The sequence below is a fragment of the Bos grunniens genome, chromosome 13 (assembly GCF_055505025.1).
Source record: "Bos grunniens cultivar Pamir isolate PY7600 chromosome 13, Bosgru_T2T1.0, whole genome shotgun sequence".
NCBI classification, from domain to species: domain Eukaryota; kingdom Metazoa; phylum Chordata; class Mammalia; order Artiodactyla; family Bovidae; genus Bos; species Bos grunniens.
Window position 1 is genome coordinate 18560500 of NC_141177.1, and position 25292 is coordinate 18585791.

Sequence of the window (25292 nt, forward strand, 5' to 3'; positions counted from 1 at the left end):
AACCCTCCCTAAATAGCTCAGATCTGGTTCCAGTAAGGTCTGTATAATCTAGCGAGCTCAAGCCTCCACCATGTCAACTGACTTATTTCAAGCAATTTTTAAAGAGGATTTGAAGTATATGAAATACTGGCAAGCCTTCACATTGATACCATATACAAACCGGGGCTAACCACACAGAAACTCAATGTTTCCCAACACTGAATTATTTTTACAGTAAGAATCATCTGGGAAGGTTGTTAATAATTAGTTTTCCCAAATCCTGCTCCAGAGATCCTAACTGGAGAGGAACAGCTCAGGCAAGTGTTAACAGTAAGCTTGGAAAACCCCAGTTCTCTATTAAATTTGATCCTATCTGGTGTAACATCCTACACTTAATACAAGCAATAAACTGAATGCCCCATTTTTAATCAGAGTGAAGTAAGGTGGCTTCAGAGAAGCAGTCTGCAGACTGGAATGCAAGTATCCCAGTCCACACTTTCCAGAGAGTACAACCCACTGTAAGAGTAACCAAAGGGGAATCTGTTTCAGAACACTCAAGTCCCACATACTCACTCTCTTCCCTAAACTATGGTGAGGACACATCAGATTTCTGCCTGTTCACACTGTCTACCTTTCCTTGAATAAGTGCCCTCCTCCCACTTACACAAAAAGGCCTGCTTATTTACATCCCACATCGTAACACGGTACACTGCCCAGAGGTTTAAAATGTCTAGACCTTCTCAACAGGGGTTCCTCATTTGAAAACAGAACAAAGGTTATTTTCTTAATTCTCCCAAGAGTTGTTTATAACTAGTACCACCACCAATTGGCAGAAGTCAATTCATTACAGGTCACAGATGCCTTGGGCATTAGAGCTTAATTCTCTCTTGGAATCCTACTGAGAAAGCCAGTGAAGTTAGACCACTGCTGTCCAATAGAAATATGAGAGCCACAAATGGAAGCCACATAGATAATTTTAAATTTTCAGTTGTCACTTGAAAAAGTTAAAAAAGTGAAAATAATTTAAACTTATATTTTATATTTATGTTAAATATATAAAATAGCTACATATTTATATTAAATAGATGAATTATATTGAATATATTTTAAATTTATATTTATATAAAATATTCTGTAAATATAAAAAATATAAAAACATTTATATACTTAAATATGAATATTTAATTCATATTTTATTTAACCCAATACACCCAAAAATATCATTTCAATATGTAATCAATATTTTTAAACTACTGAGATATTCTACATTCGTGGGTGGGTTTTTTTTTGTTGCTGAGGTTTAGTAAATCCAGAGTGTGTTTTGTGGGTTCTGTTTTTTGTTTATTTGGCAATGCCATGTGGCTTGTGGGATCTTAGTTTCCAGACAAGGGACTGAACCCAGACTCTGGGCAGTGAAAGCATGGAGTCCTAACCACTGGGCAGCCAGGGAATTCCCTCCAGTGTGTGTTTCAGAGTTACGGCCCATCTCAATTCAGAATAGCCACATTTCAAGCACTCAGTAACCACGAGTGGCCAGCAGCTCCCATACTGGACAGTGCAAGTCCAGGCCCCAGTTAGGCATAGGTACAATGCTGAGCTCTTTGAGAGTGAAAACAACCACTGAAAGGGGAAGCGCCTTATTTCAACTGGGAAGAAAGCAAACCATCGTCCAATTTCATACCTTAAAATTAGGACTAAGATGTAAGAAGGCTGCCTACTGGGAATGAGCACTAATACATTTATTTGAAGTAAATAAGAGTTTTTCCACAAAAATTACATATGATGTTGCTGTCTGGATTGACAGATAAGACTGGCTTTGCATTCTGCATCATTAAGGGGACAACAAATGGGTTGATGCTGTAGTTCCACAGTTTTTTATATTTTGTTTTGGGTTTTTGTTGCTTTTATAACTTCTTATTTTGTATTCTGGTACAGTCAACTAGGGCTTTCCCAGGTGGCTCAGTGGTAAAGAAGTCACTTGCAATGTAGAAGACACGGGTTCAATTCCTGAGTCGGGAAGATTCCCTGGAGAAGGAAATGGCAACCCACTCTAGTATTCATGCCTAGGAAATCCCACAGACAGAGGAGCCCGGTGGGCTACAGTCCATGGGGTCACAAAAGAGTCAGACACAACGTAGAGACTAAACAACAACAATAAATTTAGCTGATTGACAATGCTGTGATATTTGAGGTGAACAGAGAAGGGATTCAGCCATACATACTGTAGTTCTACAGTTTTGATGAAAATATATTTTATGTCATAGTTTATATTTTTCATCTATCTTTGGCAGCTATTCAGACTTATAAGGAAAAAAACAGGTATCACTTTAAAATGGTAGGGATTCACGGTTTTTATGTAAAGTACACGTAACCAAGAATATCTGCAGGCCTCTGCCACATAATCACAGACGGTGTTCCGTACAGAGATCCTGGGAGCTTTTCACGCCACTCAATCCAGCAAAGGAATGTTTGGATTAGGAAGAAATTCAGGATTTGTTTCTTTCTTGGCTAGTCTAGAATTCCAAATTTCAACTTTTTAAAATAATTGTGTACTCTTCCCTAAATCCTCTAACCTTGACTCTACCAATTACCCATCTCAGCTTTTCATTTAGACTGAAAATTACCAATCCATAATCACTCTGCAGAGAGCTCAGTTTCAAATGTAACCCTCCCTTCCCAGGTCCAGTGTTCTTTGTTCCCACCTCCTCCAAAGATGCCCACACCTACTTACCTCTCTTTTTTCCCCTTTCATGTCGCTCATGAAAACACTATTTTCGGATTCCAGGTTCTAGGTAAGCTAATTTGAAGTGAATCATTTGAACTGGCACAAGCAAAAGCCCTTAGCTTACTAGGTTTTATCATATAAGCTGAAGCATCTAGTGAAGAGCTATCTTTCATCTCAGAAGCCCAGCCAAGAATATGTTTCCCAAATTTATGTTCCTCTGGATATATGCCTCCCATAAAATTCAGCTCCACGGACATGACTTGTTTTCAGGTGACAGGATGACTCAAGGTCAGTCACAGAAACAAAGGGTTAAATAACAAAGTTATAAAGAACCACAAAGAGCCACAAAAAGAACACTCTTGCAGTGCACACCTGGAAAACTCACCAGTAGGAGCAATGGAAGGGGGTCGGCCTCGCTTTCTTTTTGGCTCCCTCAAGTTTTCCTGTGGACTCTTCACAATGTCTTTTTCAGGTTTCTTATCCACTTGAGCATCTCCAGAATACTCTCTGTCATTTTCTGAAATGTTCTCCTTATCTTCCTTCTCGTTCTTGGGAAGGCTCTTCTCTGACGCTTTTCCCTTTTCAGCACAGATTAACTTTCCTTCTTTATCAGACTGCTTGGCTCGCTTTTCTGTCTTTAAGGCTTTGTCCTCTTTGTCTTTCTTCACAATGGCTGTGGGTTTTCTCTGTTCTTTAAACTTTTCTCGTTTATCAGATGATAGAAGACTTTTGTGTTCTGTTTCTTTAGGCCTAGCATTACCCACAATATTCTAAAATGAGCAAAATAGCGATGAAACACATTTTGTGATTACTTGCAAATATAAAATCAGGTGGTTCTTTGTAAACTTATGAAGATAAAAGAAATTAAAAGAGGATATATTTCAGGTCACATAATGGAAAGCACCACTGAAAATATCCATCCATATGCTGAGGTTTGAGAACCAGTCCTAAGTTTAAAGAAAATAACAGAGTCATATTGAATTCCTTCTGAGACAATGCTATCTCCCTTATGATTAACAAGTCACTGGAAAGTAGTTAAAGGGACAGACAACTACCCCAGGGACCTCTTCTGGGAAGCAATCTTTTTGATAGTGATGTTCTAAGACAATGCCTTCGTGCCCTGTCTGTTGTCATCCCAAGGGTGACTACACTGACCCAGGGTCTTTCAGAACCTGACGTCCTGTATAGAGAAGAACCCAATAAACTGATAACTGGTGGCTGAACAGGAAAGCTGTAAAGACTGTCCAACTCAGAAACAGACTGTCTTTGCTTCCTCTACTGGGTAAAGGCTGTGCTCAGACCTACTATGTTCCTGAGCTACTGAGTTTTTGTGCATCAGGAAGAAGTACTACTTTTTGGTTACTTTCCTCCTAAATTACTTTCTTTTAAAATCTCGTTTCCCAGTACACTGTCTACTGTCTCATAATAAAGCCAGCTCTGAAAGCTCCGGAGTTTCTAAAACTACAATTAAGTTTATTTGTGTATGTATCTTCATTCCAAGACCTCAAGAGAAGAGCAAAGGCCACCACATCAAGTTCATATGGGACCCCTAGCACCGAGCACAAACTAGGCACACAGAGCTTTGCCAGGAGCAAGAAGGAGTATCTCAATGTGCAGTGAGTAAAAGTTTAATTTGTCCCAAGGGGAAAAATAATAAATAAGGAGAATCCTTGTGGTTAGAGCCTGGGAGGAAATTTTATTTTTCAAGTCCTCTAAATTGTCTAAAAGCAGCCAGGTTTGAGAACAAAGCCCTCCTTAGTAACTGCTGGCAGAAATACAAATCGCAACCACCACGAAGAGGGGTTGGCAATTTGGGTCAAAAGACTTACGATTCTACTTTTGAACTAGAATGAATTCCTAGAAATGAAATTTGTTAATGAAATAATTAGACTTGTGTACCCAGACTTACAAATATCTTTAAATGACCACTAGGAAACTGGTTACACAAAGTTGGGTTATATACATATTATAAACACTACATAGCCATTAAAAGCTATATTCCCATACAGGACTTAGGAACTTGGGAAAACATTATTTTGTTAAAAGAGCAAGTTATAGAACAGTAATGTATGACTCAAATTGGGAAAAGAAATACATATGTACATAAGTATCTTTTTAAAAAATACAGAAGGCTATACATCAAAATCTTACAAGCAACTGTATCTAGATGACAGAATTAAACAATTTTTACTTTCAATGTGCTTTTCTGTGCTTTCTAAATTTTCTACAGCAAATATATTTTTATAAGTATAAAAAAAGATAAATGTTCCTTAAATATAGATGATCAAACCATTTAGAGCAGTAAATGCCTATTAAAAAAAAAAAAGAAGAAACAATTACTATATGAAAAAAAGCTTTAAAAATTGACAAATATTTTTTAAGAAGTTTTGCTTTGTAAGTGGCCTCGCTGAGAAGTCATTTATCCAAAAGACTATGTCCTCTTGGGAAAGGAAAACAAACAGGAGCCATGGGCCTGTGCTTGACTACCTGCCAGGTCTGAGATGACAAGAGATACTCAGAGGCAACTGGGAACTGAGGACTGAAGACCCACAATCCACACAGGGTGAGGTGCCCATCTCCAAGTCAAGGCCCTGTGAGTACTATCACCCAGAGACAGCAGCTGAATGTTATTTGGAGCCCTGTCCTTCCACTTTGGGAGATTCTAGACACAATCTTGCAGCTTTTCAGTCCTCTGTCTAAATTAACTCATTCCACAAACTTAACACAAAAACTGCCAAATTTAAGGCCAAAATAATGTATACAGTGCTGTGTAGTTCCTGAGATGCCTGAAAAGCAAAAGATCAAAAAGAAAACATCTTCAGGGCTAAAGCTTTATAATTTTATCAATTTTTTGAAAAGGAAAACCAGCAAAAGGCAAAAAACACTTTTGAGGCTATCTTTAACAATATCATGCATCATGATGCTTTGAAAATGCTAAATATGTACAGAAGAATTTATTAAAGTAAAAGTATTTAATCATAAGACAACAGGTTCCAGCATTACCAAATACTGCCACATCAACCACCCACAGAGATAAATAATGGTAACGATCAGAATCTTTCCCCTCAGCTATTTCATTAAGACATAAATGCAAAATAAACTAAAAGGGGAAAAAATCATAAAGAAAGTAGGCAACACTTTACAATGTCAAAACTCAGGACCTGTGCTTAGACGTGGATGGTGAAAGGGACAACAGAAAACAAACTTTTCAACCCAGGCACATCCAGCACAAGTGACTAACAAATTCACGTCACCACCAGGCCATGGTCCTGAGCTAAAAGGCAAAGGCAGATGAGGAGGGGAGAACATCTCTAGATCTCCTCAAACACTCTGCAAGTTCCCCAAGAGAGGAAACAGCTCTGAGGGCAGGGCACAAGGAGAGAGAGAAAAGAATAATCCCCAGGCATTTTGGAAAAAAGACCTAACAGGTAATGGTACTTAAGTATTGGCACTTCAGAAAAGAAGACTGTATGAAAAGGAAAAGGCAGAGAGAGAGAAACATTTGTAGTATCTGAAAACTTGCATATTGCTTTCTGGAGAAATCATGTCAGATGAAGGGAAGAGTTTGCCATCATGAACAAATATAGCATTTTTGAGAAACAAAACTACAATATTAGCATTATGCATACCACAAAAGCATAAAACCACATTTCTCACCTGATCTTTGGAAAACGCTTTGACATGAATATGTTTGACAGTCTGAACTACTCCATCATAAAATTTCACAGTGTAAGTACCTAAAATTCAAAAAGATACGATTTTAACTTGTAGTTTTATGAAAGCGACAAAACTTTTCAAAGCATAAACACAAAGGAGCTCCAACCACAATAATAAACCTACAGGAATTAAAAAGTTGTTTAAGAATCACAATTGGTCTTTCTTATGTCCAAGATAGTAATATGTTTGCCTTTTTTCTCTTTATCATTATAGATTTGTTTACCTACACAGATCAAAATCCATCAAAAAACTTCATTTTTATGGTGCTACACTAAACTTTTTAAAACCTGCACTGAATTTAGACCAAGAGCAAACACCAGTAAAATGATTAAGAACGTAAACAAACACCTACAATGAACTACCAGGAAGACAAATTAAGGGGAAATCCCATTTATCGTTGCTTCAGAAAAAACAAGTCCTAGGAATAAACCTTGGAGAAGGCGACGGCACCCCACTCCAGTACTTTTGCCTGGAAAACCCCATGGATGGAGGAGCCTGGTAGGCTGCAGTCCATGGGGTCACAAAGAGTCGGACACGACTGAGCGACTTCACTTTCACTTTTCATTTTCCTGCATTGGAGAAGGAAATGGCAACCCACTCCAGTGTTCTTGCCTGGAGACTCCCAGGGACGGGGGAACCTGGTGGGCTGCCGTCTCTGGGGTCGCACAGAGTTGGACACGACTGAAGCGACTTAGCAGCAGCAGTAGCAGGAATAAACCTACTTAAGGAGCTAAAGGACCTGTACTTGGAAAACTATAAGACACTGATGTAAGAAACTGAAGATGACACAGATGGAAAGACATACTGTGTTATATTCTTAGTGGGAATGTAAATTGGTGCAGCCACTGTGGAAAACAGTATGGAGGTTTCTCAAAAACCTAAAAATAGAACTACCATATAACCCAGCAATTCCACTCTTTGAAATACATCCTAAACAAAAACAAAAGCATTAATTCAAAAAGACACATGCACCCCAATGTTCACAGCAGCATTATTTACAATTGCCAAGATATGGAAGCAACCTAAGTGTCATCAACAGATGGACGGATAGAGATGATGGATGGATACGTGTGTACATGGATACACACATACACACTGGAACACTACTCGGCTATTCAAAAAAAAATGAAATTTTGCCATTTGCAGCAACATGGATGGACCTGAAGGAGGGTATTGTGCTAAGTGAAATAAATCAGACAGATAAAGATGAATATTATATGATCTCACTTACAAGCAGAATCTAAAAAATACAAGTTAGTGAATATAACAAAAAAAGAAACAGATTCATAGATACAGAGAACAAACTAGCAGTTACCAGTGAGGAGAGGGAAACAGGGAGGGGCAAGATAGGGGTAGAGGATTAAGAAGTACAAATTATTATGGATAATGTACAAGGATATACTATACAACACAGGGAATATAGCCAATACTTCATAACAATTATAAGTGGAGTATAACCTTTAAGAATTGTGAATCACTGTATTGTACACTTGTAACAATATAATACTTTATATTAACAATACTTTCATTTTTTAAAAAAAGAGATGTAAGGAAAATGCAGGCTTATTGCTTGGTGAATTATTGCTTATTATTTAATCTTTATTTTCTGAGCTGAGAAATAGTAATATTTAAACTTTAAAAGAAATATGACCATCTGCTAAAGATATGCTTTTAGACGTCATAATAATCTCAAAATCCATATGAACTACCTGCATGTTACTATGTTTAAAAACAGAGACTAGGCTAAAGCACTAAATAGTGCCTGCTACAGTTAGTTTTATTCTTTTTTTTTTTAAGTCTAACAAAAATCACTCTCTGCTAAAAATTTGAAACTGGTTATCCAAATAATCCTGTCCAAATAAGGCATTCAGCTTACAAAAGTTCTCATTAGTTCCACCCAAACCAACATTCTCAAATTTTTGCATTTTAGAACCCACTCATCTCTCTCCTTTGCTGGTTCCAGGAAGTTATTTAAAAAAAAAAAAAAGTCATAGTTAATCTTGTCAAGATTACCAATGAACCACTGGTAATCATGTAATGGTTTTCCACTGGTAAACACGGTTAGTTTTCAGAACTAATTTACGACTCAACATGCAAGGGAAAAAATAAATCTAAAGGGCTGAGAGCAGAATAATGCCAACAGTGAAGTTAAGGTCACCTGGCTGGTTGCCTCCATCTTCTACACTCTCTCCCCACCTCGCCCACCCTTCCCCTCCAGTCCTAAACAGGGCCCTGTGAATGGCTACCACCTCTACTGAAACCCTTCCTCTTCAGCATCTCAAAGTCCAATGCAATATGAGCCCAGTGATTTTCCAAACTTTATTTCAAATTACTAGCATACAATACCCAACAACTCAAAGCGACTAGCTACTTGCCACCCACTGAAACTGTCTTGGGACATTTCCACCTCCACATCTTTATCAAAGTGTTTTCCTGCCTGGAATGTGCCACTCGTTGTTAAGTGCTCAGCTCAAAAGACCACAACATTCCTGTAAAACCTTCCTGACTTCCCTGGTTCTGGAGATTTCTCCCTCCTCTGAACTTCTTACTCATTTGGTTCCTGGTCTACAGAGCCTCACACTCAGGTGCCTTCACACAGAAGGCAGATGCCAAATCAAAGGCAGGCTCTCCAAGGATAGAGACCACATCTAACACCAGTTTCTCACACAGCGCCTGACTCACTGTACTCCAGTGTTTCTCAAAGTGTGGTTCCCCGGACCTGTAGCATCAACAACCCCGTGAACCTATCAGAAATGCAAGTTGGCAGCCCTACCCATGATATACTGAACAACAACTCTGGGAGCGCGAAACAGAAATGTGTGTTTTAATAAGGACTTCAGGTGATTCTGGTGCACGTTGAAGTCTGAGAACTACTGTGGTAAACAATTAGTCATTACCTACTGATTTTACTCCTGGTAATTACAAAAGCGATTATTTGTCACAAGTATTGTCAACACATGAAAGCGGCTAGCAAACAAGATAGATACAAGGATATATAGTTGGTTGGTTAAAGCAAGCAATGAGATGACAGGCTATGATAAGGATTTTATCTAACACAGGTCAGCAATTACTGATGAGTACTTAACAACAAGGCCTGGGTTCCTGTCTTCCCGCCTCTGTTGAGGGTGTTGGCAAACAAAGAAGCAACGCTGTGGGACTCTAAACAGGCCCTTTTCAAAGCAAAGCTCTGGTAAGTCTAAGGACTGCGGTTCAGGGGCATCCAAGACTATACTTTCAGTGATCTTAATCAACAAAGCTCAGCAGCAGTTACATCAAAATGGAAACTCTCCATTTCTACAGGCATTTCAAATAGCCAGGACAACTTAAACAGTGCTATGCAAAAGTCCAAGATTTTCAGCTACTTGAGGTCAATTTTGAAGTTTACTCCTGACGGCAGGCTCAGATGGAGGCCTCAGAGGAACAACAGAGCTAGAGGCAGAACCCAAGCCGGTCTGCTGACTTCTCTCCCAACCCGACATACCTATTCCCCAAGTCCCTCAGCCTCAACTCCAAACCTCAGACCCAGAGCACCACTGGCCCCTCTGAAATGACCCAAACTATGGCCAAAGGCCTAGGGGACCACTGCTGTTAGGTAGTAATATCCCAGCCCTGACCCTTTTTACTTTCAAAGAACTACAAGGGATCACCTTGAAACTTTCTCCCTTGATCATGCACACAGCCTAACTTGGGCTTCAGTAACTCGGAGGAAACACATCCCGCAGACAACAGTGGCCTCGACCTGGAGAGAGGCTTCAAGTCGACTTTAACGGTTTCGTGTGTAACTAAAAGAACATCTTCCCATGGAATCCTCCAAAGGGCGGCTGGCAACGATCTCTCCCACGGCCACAAACAACACTAACAAAACACACGTAAATGATAGGATTCAAAATGAGAACATTAGTGACACAAAAGCGACCTGCCTCAGGCTCCCTTAAGAAGTTCTGGTCTCTACCACATGAAACCAAGCTTCCTGGCCTTGCTCTCTATAGGTTAAGAATCCAGCATATCAGACAACCTTATAGAAGTTAGTAATAGCAGAAGGGACATAAGAACAAAACTTGAGACCGGTAGCAAGCTCATCTTCTCCAGGACCAAGGAAAGAGGGATACACAGGTGACTTTGGAAAGGACAGATTTACATTGCTCCTGAAATCTACCATAACTGTGACTTCAGGACCCTTTTTCTATCCCACTCATTCTTCAGGAGTCATAGAATTCCATAATATCATGGAAGGAGTTTTCAAACATGGTTTCTCAAAGTCCTGAGGTTCCCACAGATGTGCCTCAAAGGTGGGCAGGGGGATGGGACAGGTTCGTGTCTGCAGGCAAACCTCCCCCTAAGCCTTCTCCTCTTAGCAATTTTACATAATGGGCTTAGGTTCTGCAGCCAACAATTTCCCAAATTGCTCGTCTATTCCAATTTCTTCTTCCATTTACAACTGCTCAGTCGAATTCAGAGCAAGAGAGTGAACTGCCTATGATCACCACGCAGGGACTGGGACAGAGCCTGTCTCCACCAATCAGGGCTCTCAAGACACCGCTGGGCTCCAGGAAGCACAGACCATCTACTCCCACCCTACTGTTTCAGGTGCACATACACATTTACACACACACACACACACTCCCCCAACGGGCACCTGGCCCTAACTGAAACTCCTGCTGTTTAAGGAAAACCCTGCTCCAGAGAAGCAGGCTGATACTGTGGCCACTGCAGTTTCAGGAACCTTGGAGCCCCACAGACCTCCATTCAGACTTCCGTGCTACTATTTACATATGTGCTCTGCAACCTCAAGCAGTTTCTCCTGTGAGCTGACTTCCTCATCTGAAAAATGAGAATGGGGTTGACGGCAACAATCTTTCTACATGTGTAGAAAGAAAAAATGAAGAAGAAATGAGCTTCTTCACATGAAGAAGAAATGAGCTCAGATATGGAAACTGCTTAGCAAAGGGACTATCACAGAGCAAGGGAACAGTTGCTGTTGTTTAGCCACTAAGTTGTGTCCAACTCTTTGCAATCCCATGAACTGTAGCCTGCCAGGCTCCTCTGTCCATTGGATTTCCCAGGCAAGAATACTGGAGTGGGTTGCCATTTCCTTCTCCAGGGGCTCTTCCTGACCCAGGGAGTGAACCCACATCTCCTGCATTGGCAGGCGGATTCTTTAACGCTGAGCCACCAGGGAAGCCAAGAGATCAATATGTGGTTCTAATTACCATCATCTACCAAGTCACTTTAAAAGGGAACACCCTTACCCCCCAACAGATAGCAAGAACCAAGATAGCACCTGCATGTATGGGCCTAAATTGTCTTTCTATCTCTAGTCAAAGCTGTTCATAGTCCCAGAGTTCCCACATTTCAAACGCAGGATCAGTTACAGCAAGAAGAAAAAAAAAAATAGTAACTGCTTCAGCCAGAGACTCGAGAAATAAGATCATTTCCATAGCATCTCCTGGTAAAATGCAGACTTAGGCACTGAACAAAGAAATTGAACTGGGGGGCACAGGACCTAAGAATATGCATAACTTTAAGGAAGAGGACCTGATACGCCTGCCTGTGCACTCAAGTTAAAGAACCACAGATCAACAGGAAGGAATGATTCCTCATTTTGTTGTAAATGTGAATCTACTTTCAGTTTCCTCTGAAGAGACTGCCTCACAGAGCAGAGGGGTACAAACCCCTGACAGGCAAGTGGCTCTGACACCTCCTTAAAAAAGGGGAGCTGGGTGGAGCTGAGGTCAACTCACCAGAGAAGAGAAGGCTTCCAAACAAAGACTTCCTGGAAGCAGAATCCCTTCCTTCACTCCAACGCAGACCGAGGATCTAACAAGGCTATCAGGTGTGGCTGCCTTCACGGAGAATGATGCTTAACTGCCACTGCCAAAGACTCATGCCAGGTGAAAAGGGCTAAATAACATGGCATTATTCTCCGAAGTTTCCAATTGCTAAATGACTCCCTTAAGAAACTCTAAAAGTTGCTCGCTAGCTGTGAGTCAGTCATGTGGGACACCCAATGCCAGCAGCCAGGGCTCTCCACTCTGGCTACAGCCCCTGCCCACCAGACTGCCCAGTCAATGCTTGGCCTCGGCAAAACCACCAAGGAGGTTATGAGTGGCAGAAAGATCAGACCAAGCCTTCCCGAGTCTACAGGGAGTGACTTCACTGTATTCCCAGCCTCCTCCCAGCAGCACCAGAAAGACAGAATAACTTTACAGGAAATAAAGGGAGCACCTCGTCTGCAGAGGTTCTGCCACCATTAAGCTGTGGTGGCCCCTGCTACAGACAGAACTGAGGCAGGACAGCAAACACCAGGGAAAGAGTGAAATTAGAGTCCAGTATCGTCCTTCTCAATCATGCAGCTGAATAGTAGAATAAATCATGATGTAGAAACTCTGCCAGTTCCCCTGGATTAAATCTAACCCAAAGGCAGCACCTAAGAGTCATTATTTCATCAAAATCAGGCACAGACCTGAGCTCCCGCAAAGGAAATCCCAGAGGATTTCTTTCTCAGTCCTGAGTGCAGCAATAATACCACACAGCTGGGTGCATTCACTTTCAGGATTTCCTCTTCCCCGTCCCTCCCTACTCTCCTCCCTCTTTCAATTAATCTCAAGAACCAGAGAGGATGGTGGCATAATGCAGGACTTCAGACCAAAAAATTCTGGGAAAAACAGGTTCTCCCCAAAATATCCACTCATTTTCAATGTCCTCCAATTAACTAAAATTTACTGAACAGAATCTGAAGCTTATTGAACAAATATATTAGGGTGGCAACTGACCATTGTGGGAGCAACCATTACCTCAAGACTCTCCCTCTTATCATTTTAGCTCATGCAGGAAAATAAACTTAAAAGATTTTTTAAAACAACTTGCAAAGCAAATTAACTTTAAAAGGACTTCTCTGGCAGTCTAGTGGTTAGGACTGGGGAAGGTAAGATCCCATCCTACATGCCGCGTGATGCAGCCAAAATGTTTTAAAGAAAAAGATTTCAGACCCAACTGACACAAAAAAAACCAACAAATGCAGATAGGGATCCCTCCTCACACCTCCCCTTATGATTTATCTGCACCATTCTGTACCTGTTATACCTCCCCCGGTTGCTCTATCTCAACACCTACTTCATTCTGCCTTGAACAAGTTCTTTATTCTTTTTTAATCCATGATGCTAAGGCCTGGGCTCTACAGATATTAAACACAAACAGTAGGGTCCTAAGCCTTTAATGCTTCCACCTAGACCCTCACACCCTACCTCTCTACAAGACAGCTCCCAGGACTCCCCAAATCCCTCCTTCCTCAATGTGCCCTTCCTTTCCCATTCTTTTCATCTAAACCCTCTTCTCACTTCTGTCCTCCATGTGACTCTGGGACACTACTGAAACAAAAGAGACACGTTGCTTCCTTTCTGCTACCTGCTTTATCAACAGTTACCCGTGTTTCTATCCACAATCTTCATCTGATCTAAGGAGCAGCCATTTCCTCAAAAGGGCACACCTCCCCTAGGGGGAACATCCAACTTGATCAGAATAAATCAACCTAACAGACTTTCAGAAAGACATCTATGTACACTAACAAACACCTGTGTTTCATATCATATAATTTAAATCCAGTAAGAGTAGAAAAAAATTACTAATCTAAAAAATAAGATTCTAAAAAATAAACTTTTTCTTTTACTGTGACTTTTTTTATTGAGGTACAGTTGCTTAACAATATTATATTGGTTTCAGGTGTACAATTTTAGTGATTGACAATTTCTATAGGTTATACTCCATTTTAAGTTATTATAAAAAATATTGGCTATATTACCTATGCTGCACAATATATCCTTGTAGCTTTTTTTAACTTTATTTTTCCCATATAAATGAGATCATTCACCATTTTAATACAAATGGATCTATAAACATATGGATTTATAATCTATTTACTGAGTGATTGATATAATAAACTATGCCTTTTACAAAAAGGATCTGAAGCAGTTTAATAACATGTCACTTGAATAATATCCATTTATTAAAGTAACACATATGAAAAGTAATGTGAGACTTTATTTTAAACACAGGCTTATACAATGTAACTTGGGGAAAACAAGGGACTATCCAAAAAAACTTAACCACAAATGAGAGGATGAGTAACTGCTTAAAGAACTTAGAAGATACAGCCTTGCTCTGGAGGCCTGTGGTAAGAGGACTTTGTTTTCAGGGATACATCTGCCACTTCCCCCACCCAGTCTAATAACTGCCAGGACTGGTGAATACAGCAATAGAGGAACTAAAAGTCCTGCTATATGCAAATGTACAGTTCATTTTTGACCATTTCAACCCATTCTGAGATGAAGTTTCTTGTTTACCCCAAGGTCCAGCATTTAGCAGAGTGCTAAATAAATACTTGAATAACTTCATTGAATGAAGTCAATCTAGCCTTTCAGCCCTAACAGTGGTACTAAGAGGGTACTAATTCACTGCAGAGATTATGGACATACCACAAACATCTCAGTAGAAAATGCTTTAAAAAGGTATCACTTGAGCCCTGCCGAGTCTGTTCTATGTGTCAGGATGCTGACCACACATACCGTGTTCATAACCCTCCTCTTCCCTTGCCTCTGTATTCACAAAATGAGCCTCTTTGGGTTGTGTTCCTCGTCTTGATTTCTCACATGTTCTGAACTCTGGCAAAGGTATCCTAACTCAGAGCTCTAAACCCCAGTACCCCAACTTCAACTAGCAACTCTGGTATCATACATGACTCTCAATCACCTGGCATCCACAAAATACGTTTTGGAAGAAATGTTTGTTGCCTGCTTCACTTGTAGACTGTTAACAAATAACTAAAAGGTATATTAGGGACTTATTTCTTCAATTGTATTAGGAACTCCTAGACAGCAAGAAACTGCAAACTTCCCAGCAGAGGGACAGATGAATCATGACTGTTTCAGAAAACAATGACTAAAATTTAGAAGGCAGAGAACCAATCTCCCCCTCCTTAACCTAGCTTTCTCTCCATTTATAATTTCTTCCTAACTCCTGACATAGTAATTAACTTAGAGAGGATTCCAAGGCAATAAATACATACTAAAAATACACCATCAAATTCAAATATTATAAACTCACCCCTAAGTCAAGAGTAAAAACAATTACAACTCAAATGCCTTACCATCCTTGTTAACAGCAGTGACTTTGGCTGGGTAAAAACGACAATCAGACCAGCAAGCAAGGACCTGCTCATTTATTTGAAATTCCTAAAAAATATTAAAAAACAAAAAAGATCCTGTTACCAACCCAATTTCATAGGATATACATGGTAACCAAATTCATAAGACAGGCTGAAATTGACAAGGGCAGGAAGGGGAGATGGTTACTGGGATGAAGATGTTTCTGCTGTTCAACACTAGGAGTCAAAACAAAAGGGCTAGACACAGCGTTTTCCCATTTAAGGAATTCTGGACAGGCAAGGCACAGCACTGATGATAATTCTATCTTGTCCCTGAAAGTGCATCTAACAGCCCAGGACCACCAGGGTACACAAGTACACAGCTTGGAAGGAGAGAGGCTGTTTCATCTCGAGGCAAACAGCATTCATGCCACCTAATGCCACCTATACTTCTAGACGGTCTTTGGACAAAGGAGGCACTCCTTCACCATTAATATTTCATACTGCTTTCCCAGCACACAGTTTGCATTGATACATTTTGTAGAATGAATACCCAGCAGCCAAACTGGGCAACAGTGAACAATCTTAAACTGGGAGTGGGGAGGAGGGGGAAAGGCTAGCAAGAGTTCAAGTTCCCTGGTCACGGTTAAAGTGGAAAACAGAATCCAGGGCTGAGTCAGCTCCAAAGGCAGCAGGATTTCTACAGATGTCTCAATTCCTGTTTAAAAAACTGAAAACAAATACTTTGTCCTTCATTTTGAAGTCATAAAAGTACCAGACATAGTGATGAAATTTAAAAAACAGGAATCCAGTCCAGTCAGTTCCAAGATTTTCAAGGGCTTATTTAAAAAAAAAAAAAAAAAGCTAGCATAATGCTCCACATGGAATGACTGCTTAATGATCAAACAGCAGATGAGCTTAAAAAGCAATCTAAAGGGATACAGTGGTATAAAAGAGAGAGATCAAGTCTCCATTTATCATCAGTGCAGTCTCAACCAAATTAGTTTATGAGTTGTCACATCAATCATGTCATACACACAGATGACAACTGAGATTCTTCAACAACCCCAAGAGGCCGTGGAGATCTCAAGGTTGCACTCCAAGCCTAAATAAGGACGGTCCTCAGCTCCTACAGACTTTCACACTAAACATCAAAGACTCAGCCCAATGGCTGAGCCTGCTCATCACTGAACCGCCCGGATTTGTTACTCACAGATGATCCTTCCTCTTCATGCAAGCCCTCTTTCCTCAGCTGTATTTTCTCTAAAGGACGTAAATAAGGACTGTCCCAGCAGAACCACTCATCATAACGATGGTTCCAACGCTTGAAATGGATGAGTACTTTTCCTTCTTCGTAATCAATATCTTCTATGTGAGCTGGATACCTGAGTCAGGAAAGAAAAAAAAAATTGAAATGCCCTTAGTATCCACCTAAAATAATCAAAATGATATTTTTCCAAACCTCTTACCAAAGAAGTAGATCTCAAAGTACTAAATAAAGCCTACCATTTAACAGTTCTCTGTCACTGTGCCAAATCGAAAATCATGGAGGCTAACAGACTTGGGATTCAAATACCATCCTGGATATTCCTTAAACTGTGATTAAATTAGCCTTTCAGAGCCTGAGCTCTTTCATGTAAAGCGGAGGAAGGATACACTGTGTCGCAGTGTGAGTCAAACAAGACGACATGTACACAAACCTGAGCACAAGAGAGGCAGGTAGCAAACAATTAACAACTAGATTGTATTTTACAGGTGTCAAAAAATTAGAATGATTGGCCAGCCCAGACTGTGTTAGTCTCAATTTTAAGAATTTTGTAATCTATGCATTGGAATATCATGCAGTTGTTAAAAAAAGAAGATGGCTCTATGTCATGATACGGAAAGCTCTCCCAAGATGAACCATTAAATGAAAACAGTGAGGTGCAGAACACTGTGGATGGTAAGTAAACTACTGCTTATTTTTATTAACAAGACAAAAAAGAATATACGTATTCAAACATGCTTAAATATGCCTAAAACATCTGGAAGAATACACAAGAAACTAACACTGGTTACTTGTAAAATCTCCAATCACTCTTCTTCTAGACTGAGAGCTAGGTAAACCAACAACTATATTTGCTTGACTCACTTGAAACTGGCAATCAAGGTCATGGAGATCTGTGGGTTTGGAAGTAACTGTCATGACAAGAGCCAGTACTTCAGTGCAGGACTGCTCAAACTTTTATGCAATGCAAATCATCAGAGAATCTTGTTAAATGCAGACTCTGATTCAGTAGGTGAAGCTAAGTAAGGCCTTAAAAGCTTTAAACAAGCTCCCAGGTGATAGAGACATGCTGGTCTATAGCAGCAAGGATTTACTGTCTAGTCACTGACTTCTTGAGTGTCAAGTAGCAATGGTGGGGTGGGGTGGCAGGAGCAGTATTGACTTCCCAACCTCCAGTTCACACTCCAGGGGTGAGTCCTTCAAATTTAAACTCTAAGGCCAGTCCCCTTGAGTCCCACTCCTCCAAGTTCTCCAACAATTTTCTAAGGACCCAATTACTTATGTTAAATCCTTCTGTGGTTCAAGTACCCAGGATGGTTTCTGTTTCCAGCATATAAACCTGACTGATACAAGAGGGGTACTGGGTATGGGGCAGGGAGGGGCAAAAGTGGGAGGGAGACCCTTTGGCAATACACCTTTTAATACTTTTTCATTTTTCAACCATATAAATGTATTGCTCATTCCAAAAATAAGTAAATGATTAAAAATAAAGGAAAACAAATATGCAATTGTTCTCTTAAACACATCTGTATTGACCAGAATGTTATTCTACACTGAGAAAGTTTAGATTCTACCAATTTGCATTTTCTCCCTACAACTTGGACTTGCCCCATTACCTTCCTTTCTTATATCTAACACTCAATACCCTACTGTCCTAACAAGTATGTGCTACCTAAACTAACAGGCCTGCTTCCATTGTGTCCTCTTCAACCCTACACTAGTATCCGCTAAGGCAGTTTACTTGGAGTAAACCAAAACACAGTAGGATGCAGATACTGGGCATTCAGTGAACATCCAGGAAATGAATTCCATTCTCCCTATTCTTCCCAAAGGTTGGGTGTCCCATCAATTCTTCAATCCCAAGGCTCGCTGACTCCAGCTACCCACCCCAAGGTCAGTCACTCTCCAGCTTCAGGCCCCAGTCACTTTATGTGGGTATTTCTCACACAGGACTAACAGGGTATGCTTTTAAAAATTCCTAATTGTATTATGCATACATTAATTGCTCAAGAAATATTAATAAAAGGAATAAACAGCCCTGAAACTAGTCTCCCTACTCCAATCCAGCTGATACGCAGCTGCCATAAATACACGCTATCTTGACAACAGACTAGCTGACCGTAGGAGCTGGTGAACTGAGTAGTGCACTGGTAGGAGAGAAAAAAGCTTCCCAAAGTCTATCCCTCCCTGTAAAATGGGGAGAAAGATATGCATATGTCAGCTGTATTCCTCTTGATCTCTCAGTCAGCGAGCCTACCACAGATTAGTAAGCCTCCGGAACTCAGTCCTATTCAAAGGCCTTTCTTTACTGGTTTACTATCTCGAGCAATAGTTAGCAAACAGGTCTTTGGACCAACACACAGAATTAATTTTTCATAGAACCAAATTTATTTAATTTATAGAATTTCCCTTTATACTAAGATCAAATTCTTTCTAACTTTTTGGTGCTTAAACATACTTTTCAAATTTAAAAGATGATAACTGTTTTTAATCCTTACTAATATTACGCAGTCGTACAAAGAAAGTTCTCTGTGTACTGATTTTTTAAAATCTCTAAGAAAAGTGGGGGGAAAAAAACAACTCAAGATGCAAAACAGTACTGAATGCACTACCATTCATTTGGGAGAGAGAAGACAGCCAATACATTCGTTATCTGTATTTTACAGGGCTATCTCTGGAAGGATGATCAAGCAACCCGATTTGCCTCTTAGGAGGGGAACTAGATAGTTAAGGAACTGGAGAGGAAGTATGAAACTTATTTTATTCAGTGTATATCCTTTTGTTTTGGATGTTGCACCATGAGCATGCATTAAATATAAAAAATATAATTAGATATTTGTTTTAAATGTTCTTATTTGGCAAAATAAGAAGCTGGCACTTCAGGACAACTTCAAATTCTTTTGAATTTGCACTTGGTCAGTGCTTTCTGAAAGTCTGGTAAGTTTGGATCCATAGAATTAACTGCAAAACCCTAGGATAGCAACTCCACTGTACACAGATTATGAAAGACCTCAGGGCCCTTGGCTAGACAAAAGCTACTCCCTTGATCAAAAAACTTCACAGGGCATAGGCAGCTCACTGTCTACAGACTACACAAATCTCTCCAGGTGGATCAAGAATAACCCAGGGGTCAATAAGTCTTCCTAAGGAGAAGGTGGTTCTACTTCTCTAAAGTGTGACAAGGATGTAAGTCACTCATAGTGAATGGGGAAACCCAACTGCAATCCAGAGAAGAGAGAGGCAGTTATCTTAGGGATCAATCCGGTTGAGACCTGGTGGATCACAATTATACAGCTGCCTTGGGGACAGCTCAGATTCATCTGTCAACAAATCTTATTAAGTGACTTTGATCTGGCCAATTTCAGGTCTCAGAACATTATAAAATGGATATGGTTCTGGTTTCTGTCTTTAAGAAGAACCAGACACCAAGTAAGTTTTAAAACTACCAGATGGATAGACATTTTCCCAAGATGGAAATGTAGATGGCCAACAGGCACATGAAACGATGCTCAACGTTGCTAATCATCAGGGAAATGCAAACCACCCCACAAGAAGCTATTACTTCACACCAGAATGACCATCATCCAAAAGAACACAAATAACAAATGCTGGCAAGGGTGTGGAGAAAAGGAAGTACACTGCTGGTGAGAATGTAAATTGGCGCAGCCACTGTAGAAGACAGTACAGAGGTTTCTCAAATACTAAAAATGGAACTACCACATGACCCAGCAATTCCACTCCTGGGCATATATCTGGAAAAAAAAAAAAAAACGAAAACACTAATTCAAAAAGATACATGCACCCCAATGTGCATAGCAGCATTATTTTAAATTGCAAGATATGGACGCAACCTAAGTGTCTATCAACAGATGAATGGAGGGAGTTCCCTGGGAGTCCAGTGGTTATCATTCAGAGCTTTCACTCCTATGGCCCTGGGTTCAATCCCTGATCAGGGAACTAAGATCCTATAAATCGAGAGGTGCAGCCAAAAAAAGAAGAAAGAAAGAAATATTTATTTTTAAAAAACAGATGAATGGGTAAAGAATATGTGTGTGAGTATATATGTATAATGAAAAACTACTCAGCCATAAAAAAAAAGAATAAAATGTTGCCATTTGCAACAACATGGATACCCTTAGAGAGCATTAATGCTAAGTGAAATAGGTCAGACAGACAAAGACAAACAATGTATGATATTACTTACATGTAGAATCTAAAAAAAGCAACAAAGTAATGAATATACCAAAAAAAGGGCAGACTCACAGACAGAACAAACTAGCGATTATGGGAAGGGCAATGCAGGGATGGGCAGGTGGGCGGCACAAACCACTGGCTGTAAGACAGGCACAAGGATACAGTGTGCAACACGGGAAACATAATCGCTATTTTATATTACAATAACTGCAAATGGAAAGTAGTAACCTTTAAAAAGTATGTAAAATTTTTTAAAAATAAAAAAAAAAAAAACTACTAGAACCAAGAAGGCCCTACTGTATACCACAGAGAACTCTATGCAATATTCCGTGATAACCTACATAAGAAAGGACTCTTAAAAAAAGAATGAATTATGTATATATATAACTGAATCACTTTGCTATATACTAACACAACATTGTAAATCAACTATACTTCAATAATTTTTTTTTAAACTACTAGGTACATGAAACAGCTGATAATCAAGTGTTTCTTACTGACAAAAATCATAATTTTATTTCATTCAATCTAAAAATTGAAACAACCACAAAGGAAGCTGGAAAGCTGAGGCAAGGTTAACAAAAGAGGCAATGTGAATGGAATCTGTATAGACAGAAAAGGGGAGAGAAAATTTCCAACATGTAACTAACAGCCATGATGAAACTCTAATTTCCAGACTAACATTGCAGCTGGGAGTCATATTCCTAATGGAAATAATAGCCAGAAAGGAGGAGACATTGAACACTAAACTGAAAAAAAATTAGCTCTGGGGAGGAGAGAGGGACTGGGAATAGCCAAGAGACTTTTGCTTATAGTTTTAATTTTTACAAGAATTTAATTACCTGTGTAAGCAAAAATACATACTTTTAAATTAAAAGTTTTAAAAAATATTTAATGGGGAAACAATAGCTTCATGGCTGTTGAATTTATATGCTGCTGGAGAAGGGAATGGCAACCCACTCCAATATTCTTGCCTGGAGAATTCCAGGGACAGAGGAGCCTGGCTGGCTACAGTCCATGCGGTCACAAAGAGTCAGACATGACTGACTGATTAACACTTTCACTCTGGAACATCCACAAAACAGAATATTATGCAGCTGTTAAGAAAAATTAAAACAAACTATGAATTGACAAAGAAAGATTTCCAAGTTTTAGAAGGCAAACTATAAAATCACCTTTTGTTGTTTCAAAGAGGAAAATAAGAATATATACTCGCTTGGCTTGTATTAAATAAAGAAATACTGGTAGGATGGACAGAAATTAATAAAACTGGTTGCCTTTGGGAGTTGAGTGAGTATAGGGTAGAAAAAGAAGTGGATGCAATAATTCTCACTGTATACCCTGTCACTGTTATGACTTTTTGATTCTATTCAATCTCTATCCAATTGATTATCAATTAAAATCCTTTGCATTTCCCAGGCAGACTACCATTATCATATTCAAATTATGATTATACTGTCTCACTTTCAATTCTGATACCTGCCATTTATTTTTCTCATTTATGACACTGACCGGTGTTTCTAAGATGATGTTGAAAACTAGCAGATAGTTGACATCCTTCTCTTTAATGAAAATGTCTCCAGTGTTTCATCATTAAAGATTTCTTATTAATGCCTTTAACCAAGTTCATGAAGTTTTTCTCTATGTCTAACTTACAGAGGGTTCATCAAGAATTAATAAATTTTGAGAATTTTCAGCCTTTGTATAAGTGATTATATAGGTCTCTGCTTTTATTCTATGGAGATAATGAAATAATACATTTCCTAAGTTTAAGTTATCATTACCCTGCTTAAAAAAAAAGTCATATTTGATTGTGTGAATCGTTCATTTAATAAATATCTCTTTGGTCTTTTTAGCATTTTATTGACTAGTTTTGTGTCTCTTTTATAAGCAGAATTTGCCCAAGTTTTCTCGTATTATGCCATTCCTGCCCAGTTTCATTCAGGCTACACTAACCCCATAGAATGGACTAGAAAGCTTTATTTCATTTTCTGTGAAACTGCCTACTCTGGTGTGTTTTCATAAGATAGTTATTAATCTACCTTTTCCATTATTTTTATGTTACTAAGCTGGTCAAGTTTTCTTGAGTTTATTTTGCCTGTTTAGGCAAATAAGAGTTTGATCATCAGATACAATTCAGAGGTTCAAAATCAGCAGTTTTCCTTTGAAGAAAAGAGCTCAAGAGTCAATAAAAACATTTCAACCTAAAGCTACAAACAGTATGTTTACATGACCAATACAAGCACTAGATTGCTAAGCAGTTTATAGGGCAGAAACTATGCCCTATAGGGTCCATTATTCAAACATGCCTTCGTTTGGATTCTAGACAATCTAATAGGTCCTGAAGACACAAAACAAATAACCAAACACCAGGGCTTCCAGGATGGCAAGGGCCCAAAGAGAAGTTTGGTGGGCTCCTTGGAATCCCCCACTCCTCTGCCCAACTACCGAGACCAAAAACACTCTTGATGTGTGGAGAGAAACAAGCAAAGGAGGATAACTCTAGAATTACCTGGCCTGCCTATGCTCCAATAACCAGAGCTAGATGGAAGAGAGGCACTGTCTCTCTGGGGAAAGCCTGGGCTAGACAGTCTGAGTTTCTGCCCACTCTCCCCTATCTCCCTCTAACACACCTAAACAGACCCTTCTCTTTCCAAAGTACATTTCCTACCACTCACCTTCTAATCTCTTCATTTAGCTTAATCTGCTTCCTCTGTTCACCTTCCCCAGAAGCAGCAATAGAGTCCACTCTATAGGAGTCCACTGTAAACTTTTTCATCAGGTATTGGAGGGGTCGGGAAAGAGACTTTAGAGAAGAAGACTTAGCACTTGGGGTGAACCTTAAAAGATGAAGAGAGCTGTTTGCTAAGTGTATAAATTTCTTCCAGAGTGTTATATTTTAGGCATTCAATAAATGTTCATCAAATGTACTTATAAAAAAAGGTTTGATTATGAATACCTAGAGTCACAAACGGAGAAGGCAATGGCACCCTACTCCAGTACTCTTGCCTGGAAAATCCCATGGACAGAGGAGCCTGGAAGGATGCAGTCCATGGGGTCGCTGAGGGTCGGACACGACTGAGCGACTTCACATTCACTTTTCACTTTCATGCAATGGAGAAGAAAATGGCAACCCACTCCAGTGTTCTTGCCTGGAGAATCCCAGGGACGGGGGAGCCTGGTGGGCTGCCGTCTATGGGGTCACACAGAGTCGGACACGACTGAAGCGACTTAGCAGCAGCAGCAGAGTCACAAAACAGCAACAGGAATATATACACAGACCACAATGAATTACCAAAACAAACCAAGAATATCCATGCTGTAGATATCAAAGAGATAAACATATCCCAGTACAGAAACTGTCAAATTGGAGGAGATATACGCACAGGTGCTGTGGTCATTATGACTCAATTACCAAAAAGCTTTTTTCTGAAGGCCAAAAATTATTAAAAACTCATCTGTCTAAAACTCAATTTGGGGGAACACCCTAGTGGTCTAGTGGTTAGGATTAGGTGCTTTCACTGCCAGGGCCCGGGTTCAATCCCTGGTCAGGAAACTAAGATCCACCAAGCTGCGTGGCACAGTCAAAATAAATAAAATTAAATTAAACTTGGAAAAGTCATATAACCTAAACTTCACAGTAACTTAGGTTACTATGGTGACCTTAAGCAAATGGTAAAACTGGTCACTAAAACAAGAAGCCACAGAAGGCCAGTGTAGCCAATCAAATGTAAAGAGACAAGGAGAGGGACAAAAATTAGAGAAAGAGAAATTCATCAATTCCTCTGACATTTTCTGAGTACCCATTCTGGGCCAGGAAGTGTGCCAGGGTTTGGAAATACAAAGCCAAATCTATAAAAACCTGTGATCACAACAGCTTACAGAGGAAGAAAGACAATGTTACAAGGCACACTGCGCCTTTGATTTCCTCAGACATACACATACCTTCCCACACCACGTCTGTTCACTTCACCTGAATCACTTCCCCTCTGTCTACTCTTCCCAGGCAACAGCCTTACGCCCTGCAGCCTCAGTCTCTGAATATATATATCTCGAGTAGCCCCCATCTCTTTCCAATCTGTGTCAGTTTCCTCTTTCTTCCTTCATAAATAACATTCACCCCAATCTGCAATTACTTCATTTGTTTCTCTGCCGACTTGCTTACGTTCACGGCCTGCTTTCTAGGAGATTACAGACACCCCTAAAGACATCTATCTCTCATTCACTACAGTATCCTCAGGAGGAATAAATGTGTATTTCTATATAGACAA

At 39.7% G+C, this 25292-nt stretch overlaps 1 protein-coding gene across 48 annotated transcripts in view; it reads right to left on the bottom strand.

Annotated features, from left to right (window-relative positions):
- PHF20 (PHD finger protein 20) overlaps positions 1-25292 on the bottom strand; it is a 129292-nt gene that overhangs the window by 68872 nt on the left and 35128 nt on the right. For 30 of the 48 annotated variants that reach the window (XR_015139086.1, XR_015139085.1, XM_086332075.1 and 27 more), the window contains 4 exons: positions 16774-16945; positions 15564-15648; positions 6362-6441; positions 3090-3474 (listed from right to left, as the gene is read on the bottom strand). Coding sequence is in view for 32 of the 48 variants with exons in the window: in XM_086332075.1 (XP_086188201.1) it covers positions 3090-3474; positions 6362-6441; positions 15564-15648; positions 16774-16945 (722 nt within the window). In the remaining 16 variants the exon portion in view is untranslated. The other 18 variants (XM_086332092.1, XM_086332084.1, XM_086332086.1 and 15 more) reach the window with 11 other exon arrangements.